The sequence below is a fragment of the Oncorhynchus gorbuscha genome, linkage group LG04, assembly GCF_021184085.1.
Source record: "Oncorhynchus gorbuscha isolate QuinsamMale2020 ecotype Even-year linkage group LG04, OgorEven_v1.0, whole genome shotgun sequence".
Classification (NCBI taxonomy): Eukaryota; Metazoa; Chordata; class Actinopteri; order Salmoniformes; family Salmonidae; genus Oncorhynchus; species Oncorhynchus gorbuscha.
In genome coordinates this window covers 44,662,776-44,676,318 of record NC_060176.1, presented here as the reverse complement: position 1 = coordinate 44,676,318, position 13,543 = coordinate 44,662,776, and the positions used below count along the sequence as shown (strand labels likewise).

Sequence of the window (13,543 nt, the reverse complement as noted above, 5' to 3'; positions counted from 1 at the left end):
ATGTTATCACAACTTTTTAACCCTAATAAGACTAAAACAGAGAGAGTTAAATTCACTACCTATTCAGATTAGCGATAACCTGGCGGATGTCATCAGGTAGAATGACACGGTGGTCACCCATGTCCCTGTGGTTGCCTAGGACACACACTGGAACATGAGTGGGTACTTTGGGCAGCTCTCTCAGGATGTAGTTGAATGTCCTGCAATGACATAAAAAACAATTCAACAATTTATAGCTACTATTATTTATCCATAAGTGAGGAATTAAAAATATGGGTGTCTCCCCATACTTGGCCCAGTTCAAAGTGAGTATAATTGTAACCTTTTTCACATTGTTCTGCTTTTGAAGCTAAGCAGTTAGAAGCCAGCCAACCACTGTGGGCTAAGTGGTTAATAGCCACACACAGGTTTACAGAAATCAAATCCCACCCATTTTCAAAATGATATGGAGTGGAAACCTTTCAGAACAGAGCAGTATATACTACGAAACAAGCTAGATCTACTTGGGGGTTTTCTAAAGCTAACCAGCTTCAGTTAGCTTCCCATTCCAGCTCAGGCTTCGTCCTACTACGACGGTGGATATTGCTCGTCTGCCTGCGGTTAACTGTAGCAGGCTTGTAACAGCGTGTGTATGTCGCACATGGCTAGTCGAACACCGAACTCTTCACTGAGACCATGCTGAAACGTCAATCCAATACCAGTCAGTGCCAGATTTTAATTTGTGCCGAAATCAAAATGAAAGAAAAATATTCTTGCAAATTCAGCAGGCTATGATGTGGAATAGGCTTTAAACAGTACCATCTTTATTTTATAATGTATCGTTAATACCGTCTTTGATGTGCTTATCAATGCACGAGCACCTTTCCCCCACTTCTATCACTCCTTCTGTGGAACAGCTTGCTGCGTTGTGGCCATAGAGATACATCCATTGAAGAGCTTTGGATCTTCCATAGACAAATATTCCATTGAAGGGTTTTGGAACCTCTAAACCTGGCAATTTTACTGTTAAAAGCATGGGTACGCTATCGCCGCTAGTCTCGATTTGAATCAGAACCTTCATTTTCTATAGGTTTATATGTCTATGGTTGGTTGCGGCTGTCATTTACCTTTCGCAAATGCCTAAATACAATCGCGCAAAGTTTGGAAAGCAAATGCGATCATTCCTAAAAGTGTCATGTGATGGGTATTTTAACATTACTTTTTTTTTTACACACAAAAAACATTTGATTAATAAAACCTTTTAAATCAGTTGTCTTCCTTAAATGAGGGGTATGATAACACAATCTTTGAGAGAGCTATCTGAGCAGCTAACCGATCGCTGCAGCTGTACACAGTCCATCTGTAAATGGGCTGTTTTTAAATATTTTTTTGCACACCAGTATTTCTACTTGCACATCATTATCATTCGCTACTATGGCTTATTTATTGCCTTACCTCCTGAAGCCATTTGCACACACTGTATATATTAGAGGTCCACCGATTAATCGGAATGGCCGATTAACTAGGGCCGATTTCAAGGTTTCATAACACATCGGAAATCGGTATTTTTGGGTGCCAATTAGCCGATTATTTTTGTATATTTTTTATATATTTTTTAATACCTTTATTTAACTAGGCAAGTCAGTTAAGAACACATTCTTATTTTAAATGACGGCCATATTAACGGTGGGTTAACTGCCGCGTTCAGGGGCAGAACGACAGATTTTCACCTTGTCAGCTCAACCTTACAGTTAACTAGTTCAACGCAATAACGACCTGCCTCTCTCTCATTGCACTCCACAAGGAGACTGCCTCTTACTCAAATGCAAGTTGTAAGTTGCTAGCTAGCATAAAACTTATCTTATAAAAACAATCAATCATAATCACTAGTTAACTACACATGGTTGATGATATTACTAGATATTATCTAGCGTGTCCTGCGTTGCATATAATCTGACTGAGCATACAAGTATCTAAGTATCTGATTGAGCGGTGGTAGGCAGAAGCAGGCGCGTAAATATTAATTCAAACAGCACTTTTGTGCGTTTTGCCAGCAGCTCTTCTGTTGTGCGTCAAGCATTGCGCTGTTTATGACTTCAAGCCTATCAACTCCCGAGATGAGGCTGGTGTAACTGAAGTGAAGTGGCTAGTTTGTTAGCGCGCACTAATAGAGTTTCAAACGTCACTCGCTCTGAGCCTTCTAGTAGTTGTTCCCCTTGCTCTGCATGGGTAACGCTGCTTTGATGGTGGCTGTTGTCGTTGTGTTGCTGGTTTGAGCCCAGGAAGGAGCGGGGAGAGGGACGGAAACTATACTGGCAATACTAAAGTGCCAAGGTACTAAACGATATCATAACCGCCATCGATAAAAGACAGTACTGTGCAGCCGTCTTCATCGACCTCGCCAAGGCTTTCGACTCTGTCAATCACCATATTCTTATCGGCAGACTCAATAGCCTCGGTTTTTCGGATGACTGCCTTGCCTGGTTCACCAATTACTTTGCAGACAGAGTTCAGTGTGTCAAATCGGAGGGCATGCTGTCCGGTCCTCTGGCAGTCTCTATGGGGGTGCTACAGGGTTCAATTCTCGGGCCGACTCTTTTCTCTGTATATATCAATGATGTTGCTCTTGCTGCGGGCGATTCCCTGATCCACCTCTACGCAGACGACACCATTCTATATACTTTTGGCCCGTCATTGGACACTGTGCTATCTAACCTCCAAACAAGCTTCAATGCCATACAGCACTCCTTCCGTGGCCTCCAACTGCTCTTAAACGCGAGTAAAACCAAATGCATGCTTTTCAACCGATCGCTGCCTGCACCCGCATGCCCGACTAGCATCACCACCCTGGATGGTTCCGACCTTGAATATGTGGACATCTATAAGTACCTAGGTGTCTGGCTAGACTGCAAACTCTCATTCCAGACTCGCATCAAACATCTCCAATCGAAAATCAAATCAAGAGTCGGCTTTCTATTCCGCAACAAAGCCTCCTTCACTCACGCCGCCAAGCTTACCCTAGTAAAACTGACTATCCTACCGATCCTCGACTTCGGCGATGTCATCTACAAAATGGCTTTCAACACTCTACTCAGCAAACTGGATGCAGTCTATCACAGTGCCATCCGTTTTGTCACTAAAGCACCTTATACCACCCACCACTGCGACTTGTATGCTCTAGTCAGCTGGCCCTCACTACATATTCGTCGCCAGACCCACTGGCTCCAGGTCATCTACAAGTCCATGCTAGGTAAAGCTCCGCCTTATCTCAGTTCACTGGTCACGATGGCAACACCCATCCGTAGCACGCGCTCCAGCAGGTGTATCTCACTGATCATCCCTAAAGCAAACACCTCATTTGGCCGCCTTTCGTTCCAGTACTCTGCTGCCTGTGACTGGAACGAACTGCAAAAAAAAAAAAAAATCTGAAGTTGGAGACTTTTATCTCCCTCACCAACTTCAAACATCAGCTATCCGAGCAGCTAACCGATCGCTGCAGCTGTACATAGTCTATTGGTAAATAGCCCACCCATTTTCACCTACCTCATTCCCATACTGTTTTTGTACTGTTTTTTATTTATTTACTTTTCTGCTCTTTTGCACACCAATATCTCTACCTGTACATGACCATCTGATCATTTATCACTCCAGTGTTAATCTGCAAAATTGTATTATTCGCCTACCTCCTCATGCCTTTTGCACACATTGTATATAGACTCCCCATTTTTTTCTACTGTGTTATTGACTTGTTAATTATTTACTCCATGTGTAACTCTGTGTTGTCTGTTCACACTGCTATGCTTTATCTTGGCCAGGTCGCAGTTGCAAATGAGAACTTGTTCTCAACTAGCCTACCTGGTTAAATAAAGGTGAAATAAAATAAATATATAAAAAATAAAAATAAGAACATCCAATAGTCAAAGGTTAATGAAATACAAATGGTATAGAGGGAAATAGTCCTATAATTCCTATAATAACTACAACCTAAAACTTCTTACCTGGGAATATTGAAGACTCATGTTAAAAGGAACCACCAGCTTTCATATGTTCTCATGTTCTGAGCAAGGAACTGAAACATTAGCTTTCTTACATAGCACATATTGCACTTTTACTTTCTTCTCCAACACTTTGTTTTTGCATTATTTAAACCAAATTGAACATGTTTCATTATTTACTTGAGGCTAAATTGATTTTATTGATGTATTATATTAAGTTAAAATAAGTGTTCATTCAGTATTGTAATTGTCATAAAATAAAAAAAGTCAGATTAATCGGTCTCAGCTTTTTTGGTCCTCCAATAATTGGTATCGGTATTGAAAAATCATAATCGGTCGACCTCTAGTATATATATATTTTTTCTATTGTGTTATTGACTGTACGTTTGTTTATTCCATGTGTAACTCCGTGTTTTTGTTTGTGTCGCACTGCTTTGCTTTATCTTGGCCAGGTCGCAGTTCTCAACTGGCCTACCTAGTTAAATAAAGGTGAAATTAAAAAGATTAAAAAAGAGGGAGGGTATGTGATTTCACTGGTCCTCAACTCATGGATCAGACACTTCATTCAAGATAAATTGAGATAGCCTGCCCCAGAAGGATTATTTGCCATAGAAATGTACCTGGCTAAAAGGTGAGCCACTTTCGTAAAACCGGTTATCCCGAGTTGAAAGTTACCTCGGTAACTACTCAGACCAGATACCCCTCAGCGATAAGTATAGTTATAGTTAAATATGCTTTGGGTGAATAAATATTTACTTTGGAGATGACTGCAACTATTTGAATACAGATCCCCAAAAAGTATTACTTTTTTAAACTATTTGAATACAGATCTGAGAAAACAACTACTTATAACGAATATTTGAATACAGATCTCAGGAAGTGAATACTTTTCTGAAACTATTAGATTGGCTGCCTGAACTAATGGCAGAGCTGAATCTGAAACTGCAGGTTGAAGATAGATTGCAATAGTATAGGAGGTTGTGTGTGCTTGTCATTCTGACAGTCATATTTGATCTACACAATACATTTCTATCTGAACATTTTGTAAATGTTTCTGAATGTTCATTGCCCCAGATATACAAATCAAGTCAAATCAATTAACCAATGATATTTTGTAAAGATAAGTATAAATATGTTGTGACCCTCAATTACTGTATGGGGCTCTATTTTAACAAACCTAATGACAGTGGTGTAAAATACTCAAGTAAAAATACTACTTTAGTTATTTTGGGTATTTGTACTTTTCTAGTTATATTTTTTTACAACTTTAACTTCACTACATTCTTAAAGAAAATAAGGTACTTTTTACAACATACATTTTCTCTGACACCCTAAAGTACTCGTTACATGTTGAATGCTTAGCAGGACAGGACAATGGTCCAATTCACACACATAGAAAGAATATCCATGGTCATCCCTACTGCCTCTAATCTGTCCGACTCACTAAACATACATGCTTCGTTTGTAAATTATGTCTGAGTTTTGGAGTGTGCCTCTGGCTATCCGTAAATGGAAAAAAAAGAAAAGAAAATGGTGCTGTCTGGTTTGCTTAATATAAGGAATTTGACATGATTTATACTTTTACATTTGATACTTAAGTATATTTTAGCAATTACATTTACTTTTGATACTTAAGTATATTTAAAACCAAATACTTTTAGACTTTTACTCAAGTAATATTTTACTGGGTGACTTTCACTTTTACTTGAGTCATTTTCTTTTAAAAGGTATCTTTACTTTTACTCAAGTATGATGATTGGGTACTTTTCCCACCACTGCCTAACGCAATGGTAGATCTTAGTTCTGGCGGTAGTGCTATAGGTCCGGAGATGTCCGATTTTTTGTTTGCTTATTTGCTAAATACACTATATATGCAAAAGTATGTGGGCACCCTTTCAAATTAGGGGATTCGGCTATTTCAGCCATACCTGTTGCTGACAGGTGTATAAAATCGAACACACAGTGATGCAGTCTCCATAGACAAACATTGGTAGTAAAATGGCCTTTCTGAAGAGCACAGTGACTTTCAACGTGGCACCGTCATAGGATGCCACCTCCCCAACAAGTCAAATTTCAGCCCTGCTAGAGCTTCTCCGGTCAACTGTAAGTGCTGTTATTGTGAAGTGGAAACGTCTAGGAGCAACAACGGCTCAGCCGGGAAGTGGTAGGCCACACAAGCTCACAGAACGGGGCCACCGAGTGCTGAAGCGTGTAAAAATCGTCTGGTTGCAACACTCACTACCGAGTTCCAAACCTCCCTCGGAAACAACATCAGCACAAGAACTGTTCGCTGGGAGCTTCAGGAAATGGGTTTCCATGGCCAAGCAGTGGGGCACAAGCCTAAGATCACCATGCGCAATGCCAAGAGTTGCCTTGAGTGGTGTAAAGCTCGATGTCATTGGACTCTGGAGCAGTGGAAGTGCGTTCCCTGGAGTGATGAATCATGCATCCCCATCTGGCAGTCCGACGGACAAATCTGGGTTTGGCGGATGCCAGGAGAACACTACCTGCCCCAATGCATAGTGCCAACTGTACATTTTGGTGGAGGAGGAATAATGGTCTGGGGCTGTTTTTCATGGTTCGGGTTAGGCCCCTTAATTCCAGTGAAGGGAAATCTTAATGCTACAGCATACAATGACATTCTAGATGATTCTGTGCTTCCAACTTTATGGCAACAGTTTGGGGAAGGCCCTTTCCTGTTTCAGCATGACAATGCCCCGTGCACACAGTGAAGTCCATACAGAATTGGTTTGTCCACATCAGTGTGGAAGAACTTGATTGGCCTGCACAGAGCCCTGATTACCTTCATTAGGCTATTGATAACGCCTAAAAAGACAGTGTATAATTCTAATCAAATTTGAATAAAAATGCCCAAATACAGGTACGGGCACCATAATTGCTCCCTGTGGGCGTATAATACAGACAATCCAATTTAGACTATGGAGGGTTTTTACGCACATTCAAAGGACTTGGACAAAGATCCAATATAAAGAGAAAGGGGGGAATGTCCACTCACCATTATACTGCTCCCAAATGTAATGTTTTATAAACATCATAGAACCATCTTACAGATCATATTTGCACTTCTGCAGAAATAGGAGCTAAATTGCATAGCGTTTGAGCCATATACATTCTCACCATACACCCACGGATGGTGAATCTTTCTAAGTTTGTGTTTTGTTTAATTTGAATAAAAAACAAATCACTGTTTGAAAACAACAACATTTTCTAAACAGGATCAGGTCAGAAGCATGATGTCATAAATCACATCTCTAGTTCCATGACTGTAAGGCAATGTGTGCACACTTAGTCTTAAGGGCTATTCGGCAAGAGGCACGGATGTTTGTCCTATCCATTGAAGTTAACCAGTATACAATAACTATACAACAGATCTAGTTATAACAAACATGTAGCCAATCTAGTATTTATTTTATTTTTTACATTGAATAAGTAATTGGCTTCGTCAACACACATTGAATTCGCATTTCGAAAATGCACTGCATGGTCGAGCCATGGACAATTGGACATTGCCTAAATGTTCTACTACGATTACCCTACCATCGCTGTTGATATGGCCTGTTAGTGACTTTGCCATGTGAAAGGTAAACAAACAAACAGGCAAATAGCCAATGCTACAAGCGGATTCAACACCAAGGACATTGATTGTAATTCCCGCGATTTGACAGTTAGGTCCAACTGATGAAAATGGAAGATGCAATTTCTTAAAACAAAATGATAAAGGAAAAACAAAACAAACAGTATTTTGTAATAACTTCATGTTCCTAAACAGACTTCCAACAGTGACTGACACCTTTCATTCAATAGGCATTGCGCAGTGGCCTAATGAGTCCAAACTTTTCACAGAAGCTGGACAAAAACAATGTCCAGTATAAAGAAAAAAAAAATGGAATGCATGCTTTATATGATTACATAAACATAAATGTATAGTTACAGTAAACTCAAAATGTAGCCATGGATGTGTCACTCTTTTTAAGTTGGATGTTACATTAGTTTGTAAGATATCCTTAAGTTAAGGCTATTTACTGTATTACAAAAGGCTATTTACTGTATTACAAAAGTAATATTGCAAACAAATATCAACATTTAAAGGAGATGTATCCACTGCTTGATAGTTCCATCTGAGCCACTGGTTTAATCACATTCTTTAACTTTGATTTCTGGTTGAATTGTGTTTGGTTTTCAACACAACTAAATATCAACATTTGAAGATGTATCTTTTATTTGGATAGATCCATCTGTGCCACTGACTTAGCCTGTCTTTATCCCCAGTTTGTCTAATTAATATGTTCGATTCAAGTCTTCATCTCAACCAAAAATCAAAGTTAAAGAATGGGATTAAGCCAGTGGTTCAGATGGAACTATTCAAGCAGTATATACAGTGCCTTCAGAAATGATTAATTCCCCATTGTTACAGCCAGAATTCAAAATGGATTAATGACACACCTCAAATATTTCCACCCCTCCCACCTCAGCGCCAGCGAGCTGATATAAGACAAGTAAATTACCAACACTGGCACCAGGATTGGTAAATTGCAGAGCGCTGGCTTTTACGAGTCAAAATTGCCAAAGAGCGTGTTTTTGACTCAAGTGCCGCCTTAACGCCAGCCAAAAATAGAGCCCTATGACTCTTTCAACATGCCACTGAAAAGGTTGAAAGCTGCAATTAATTTTAAGATACCTGAAAATAATTCAAAGCCATTTGCAAACGGCCTGTTGGATGCTTAGCAAAAACATCTTCGAACCTCTTTGTCCATCTGAGGGGAAGTGTTCTTGTTTAAAATACACACTATACAGTTGTTAGAGGAATGGTTTACACAGAATACAAACTAACATGATTTTCTACCTACCTTGGCTGCAGTTGATTCAACAAGGCAGTTTTGGGACATTTTGTTTCCTTTTGACAATACTTTATCATTCTCATAAACACTTAACATTAAACTGTTCTTGTGCCTGTGTAATAAAACTGTAATTACTTTTGGAGCAACATTTTATTAGTATGTTGACATAATACTATTTTATTTCCATAGCAATGAGATGAGAGTTTTTGTAACTACTGTACACAAGGGAAATAGTGACTGTTCCTTATTCCACTTGTAATACCTATTATGTAATTATAAAGCAATTTCCAGTACTATGTAATAACAATGTTGCTATTGTAACAATCACAAAAAGTGGTCTACTGTAATGTTGAGGAGATTTCATGTCCCTCACGTATTTCATTCTATGCTATATTGAGATCCATATCTAAGAGCCCTCTAAACCATGTGCTTATGATCATACTGTATATTTAGACTAATTCAACTGGTATCATTTTTGGTTCTTCATCAAATATTTGGCAGCCAACAAATACATATGTTCTTGTTTTCAAATAACCTAACTATTATTTGGTTTTCTGAGAGGTATTCAAAATATGTTCTAATATTACTTGTTTTTCTGAGATCTGTATTTGAATATCAAAGAAAATAGTTGCCTTTTAGTTGACACTATATATAAACTATATTTGATTACCGTGACTATTTGAAAAGTCAGTATTTTCAAATAAACTACAAAATACATGTATTTTCTGCCCAGGTCTGAAACCTTGTAACTAATGTATTGAACGTTTGTATAATGCACGACACAGACTCTTACCATTGCTTGGTAATGTCAAACATCATGATCACACCGTTGCAGTTCTTGTAAACATCGAGGAACTCTGCATCCAAGGCCACTTCGTCAGACTGCAACAAATCAAGTGTTATTATTTAGATTGAACATGAATGAGTCTTATGAGAATGTGACCTTTGTTTACATCGTACTAGCTACTGTACACAAAAAGGCCCCAGTGAGACTCCTTCGATGACCCAAATAAAGAAAAAGACATCTATTGTACTCTTAAACATGATCAGCATGTGATAATCACCTCTTGGGGTTCATTCTCTACTTTCAAAGTGTCCCCTCGCTTTTTACCTCTGCCTGTGGGAAAGCAGAATGTCAAAAAGCTGCAATTCAGAACATAAAACTGGACAAAACATTGAACTATTGCCTTCAAGTGTAACAATGTGAGAAAGCCATACCATAGAAATAGAATGACTAGAATGGGTAACCCCATTCAAATAAATGGGTCTAAAATAAATGGTATTCTCGTTCTAGTGATTATATTTATATGAGCCATACATACAGTATGATCACACGGGGCGGCAGGGTAGCCTAGTGGTTAGAGCGTTGGACTAGTAACCAAAAGGTTGCAAGTTCGAATCCCCGAGCTGACAAGGTACAAATCTGTCGTTCTGCCCCTGAACAGGCAGTTAACCCACTGTTCCTAGGCCGTCATTGAAAATAAGAATTTGTTCTTAACTGACTTGCCTAGTAAAATAAAGAAAAAATAAAACACATGGCATTTATTTTAAAACATAAAAACTTGAATCCCTTTATTTTATAGCTTTGATGTTAGCAAAGCGCAGCAAATACAGCAGTAACAGAAGCAGAAAAGCTGTTGTTATATTTTAACTGGCAAACATACTCAATTCTGTCCTTTCAAAAAGTGAGAGTCAAACCTTTCTTGACTGTAGCTCCAGGTTACTGTCCACAGAGTAGTCAAACAGAACATTTTCTAGCAAGCAATCAGACATATTTCTATTTCAGCCACGCTGCAAACTAAGCAATGACCAACCTTCACTGTGTTTGCATTCAGATAACACAGAAGCACAAGAGGGACAAACCCACCGCACACAAACAAATAACTTCTAGGAACTACACACAGTGACTCTCACCTACACCCTCAGGGAGAGGGTATTTTTGGCCTGAGGCAAGTGCAAGAGAGGAGCAAGAAAAACAACATTAATATAGTGAGGAGAAAAAGAAATCCACAGACAGAAGACTCATGAACATTTCTGAAAATAATTTGAAACAGGCACAGATGGACAATGGGATAATACAAGATACATGGACATTTCTAATACAGCAGGAGGTTGATGTCAATTGAATGACTCACGTGAGTCTCACGCATGCACCCAAAGTCAAGAATCACACTGACCTTTATCCACCACGTCCCACACTTCCACCTTGACCACGTCATCAGTGGCTGAGGGATAGAGAAAGTCATCACAACAAGCATCACAACAGACAAAGCCTGTCCCACACTCAAGCTCTAATCACAAGTATGTGTCCCAAGGCTCCATACACAAGCTCTAACCACTAGAATGTGTCCCAAGGCTCCGTGCTAAAGCTCCAACCACTAGAATGTGTCCCAAGGTTCCATCCTCAAGCTCTAACCACTAGTATATAAAAGTGCACTTTCACCACACTGTGAAGTTCATCGTAACTTATTTGATCTGTAGCTTAATTAACTGCATGCTTTCCTGAGTCGTAGTTGAAGGACCACACAATATATCGTTGCGTGACTCCAAGTTTATTTTGATATGATGGTTATTACAGTTGAAGTCAGAAGTTTACATACACTTAGGTTGGAGTCATTAAAACTCGTTTTTCAACTGCTCCACAAATTTCTTGTTAACAAACTAGAGTTTTGGCAAGTCGGTTAGGTCATCTACTTTGTGCATGACACAAGTCATTTTTCCAACAATTGTTTACAGACAGATTATTTCACTTATAATGCATTGTATCACAATTCCAGTGGGTCAGAAGTTAACCTACACTAAGTTGACTGTGGCTGCAAACAGCTTGGAAAATTCCAGAAAATTATGTCATAGCTTTAGAAGCTTCTGATAGGCTAATTGACATCCTTTGAGTCAATTGGAGGTGTACCTGTGGATGTATTTCAGGCCTACCTTCAAACCCAGTGCCTCTTTGCTTGACATCATGGGAAAACCAAAAGACATCAGCCAAGACTTCAGAAAAACAATTGTAGACCTCCACAAGTCTGGTTCATCCTTGGGAGCAATTTCCAAACACCTGAAGGTACCATGTTCATCTGTACAAACAATAGTACGCAAGTATGAATACCATGGGACCACGCATCCGTCATACTGCTCAGGAAGGAGACGTGTTCTGTCTCCTAGAGATGAACGTACTTTTGTGCGAAAAGTGCAAATCAATCCCAGAACAACAGCAAAGGACCTTGTGAAGATTCTGGAGGAAACAGGTACAAAAGTTTCTATATCCACAGTAAAACGAGTCCTATATCGACATAACCTGAAAGGCCGCTCAGCAAGGAAGAAACCACTGCTCCAAAACCAACATAAAAAAACCAGACTACGGTTTACAACTGCACATGGGGACAAAGATCGTACTTTTTGGAGAAATGTCCTCTGGTCTGATGAAACAAAAATAGAACTGTTTGGCCATAATGAACATCGATATGTTCGGAGGAAAAAGGGGGAGGCTTGCAAGCCGAAGAACACCACCCCAACCGTGAAGCACGGAGGTGGCAGCATCATGTTGTGGGGGTGCTTTGCTGCATTAGGGACTGGCGCACTTCACAAAATAGATGGCATCATGAGGATGGAAAATTATGTGGATATATTGAAGTAACATCTCAAGACATCAGTCAGGAAGTTAAAGCTTGGTTGCAAATGGGTCTTCCAAATGGACATTGACCCCATGCATACTTCCAATGTTGTGGCAAAATGGCTGAAGGACAACAAAGTCAAGGTATTGGAGTGGACATCACAAAGCCCTGACCTCAATCCTATAGAGAATGTGTGGGCAAAACTGAAAAATCATGTGCGAGCAAGGAGGCCTATGAGCCTGACTGTTACACCAGCTCTGTCAGGATGAATAGGCCAAAATTCCCCCAACTTGTGGGAAGCTTGTGGAAGGCTACCCGAAATGTTTGACCCAAGTTTAAATTGTTTAAGGCAATGCTACCAAATACTAATTGAGTGTATGTAAACTTCTGACCCACTGGGAATGTGATGAAATAAATAAAAGCTGAAATAAATAATTCTCTACTATTATTCTGACATTTCACATTCTTAAAATAAAGCGGTGATCCTAACTGACCTAAGACAGGGAATTTTTACTAGGATTAAATGTCAGGAATTGTGAAAAACTAAGTTGAAATGTTTTTGGCTAAGGTGTATGTAAACTTCCGACTTCAACTGTATATCAATATTTGCGAATAAAGGTGTTTCCACCTCCGTTTCTCTCACAATACATTTTACACACAAATAGATCTCACCTTGTCTTGTGTAATTTGTTTTGTCGACATTTGGAAAATTTACTGACAAATTATCTGTTTGCTGTCTCCATTTGCTGTTTCAATCAGCCTTTAGTGACATTTTTTTTATCCGACATCTACTTTACTCGCATAAAAAGGTTGGATGGAAACCTGGTTTATGAACACGTAGGATACATTTGGAAAGTATTCAGACCTCTTCCATTTTTCCACATTTTGTTACGTTACATCTTTATTCTAAAATAGATTAAATGATTACTTTTTCTCATCAATCTACACACAATACCCCATAATGACAAAATGAAAACAGGATTTTAGAAATGTTAGCAAATTTATTACAAATAAAAAACAGAAATAACTTATTTACAAATGTATTCAGACCCTTTGCTTTGAGACTCGAAATTGAGCTCAGATGGATCCTGTTTCCATT

General features: G+C 39.1%; 1 protein-coding gene across 4 annotated transcripts in view; it reads right to left on the bottom strand.

The window, feature by feature from the left end:
- Nucleotides 1–13,543, bottom strand: part of rabl6b (RAB, member RAS oncogene family-like 6b) — a 28,090-nt gene that overhangs the window by 9,442 nt on the left and 5,105 nt on the right. For 2 of the 4 annotated variants that reach the window (XM_046346892.1, XM_046346893.1), the window contains 5 exons: nt 11,011–11,058; nt 10,748–10,777; nt 9,898–9,950; nt 9,627–9,715; nt 60–200 (listed from right to left, as the gene is read on the bottom strand). In XM_046346892.1, the coding sequence (XP_046202848.1) occupies nt 60–200; nt 9,627–9,715; nt 9,898–9,950; nt 10,748–10,777; nt 11,011–11,058 (361 nt within the window). The remainder of the gene's footprint in view (nt 1–59; nt 201–9,626; nt 9,716–9,897; nt 9,951–10,747; nt 10,778–11,010; nt 11,059–13,543) is intronic. The other 2 variants (XM_046346894.1, XM_046346895.1) reach the window with 1 other exon arrangement.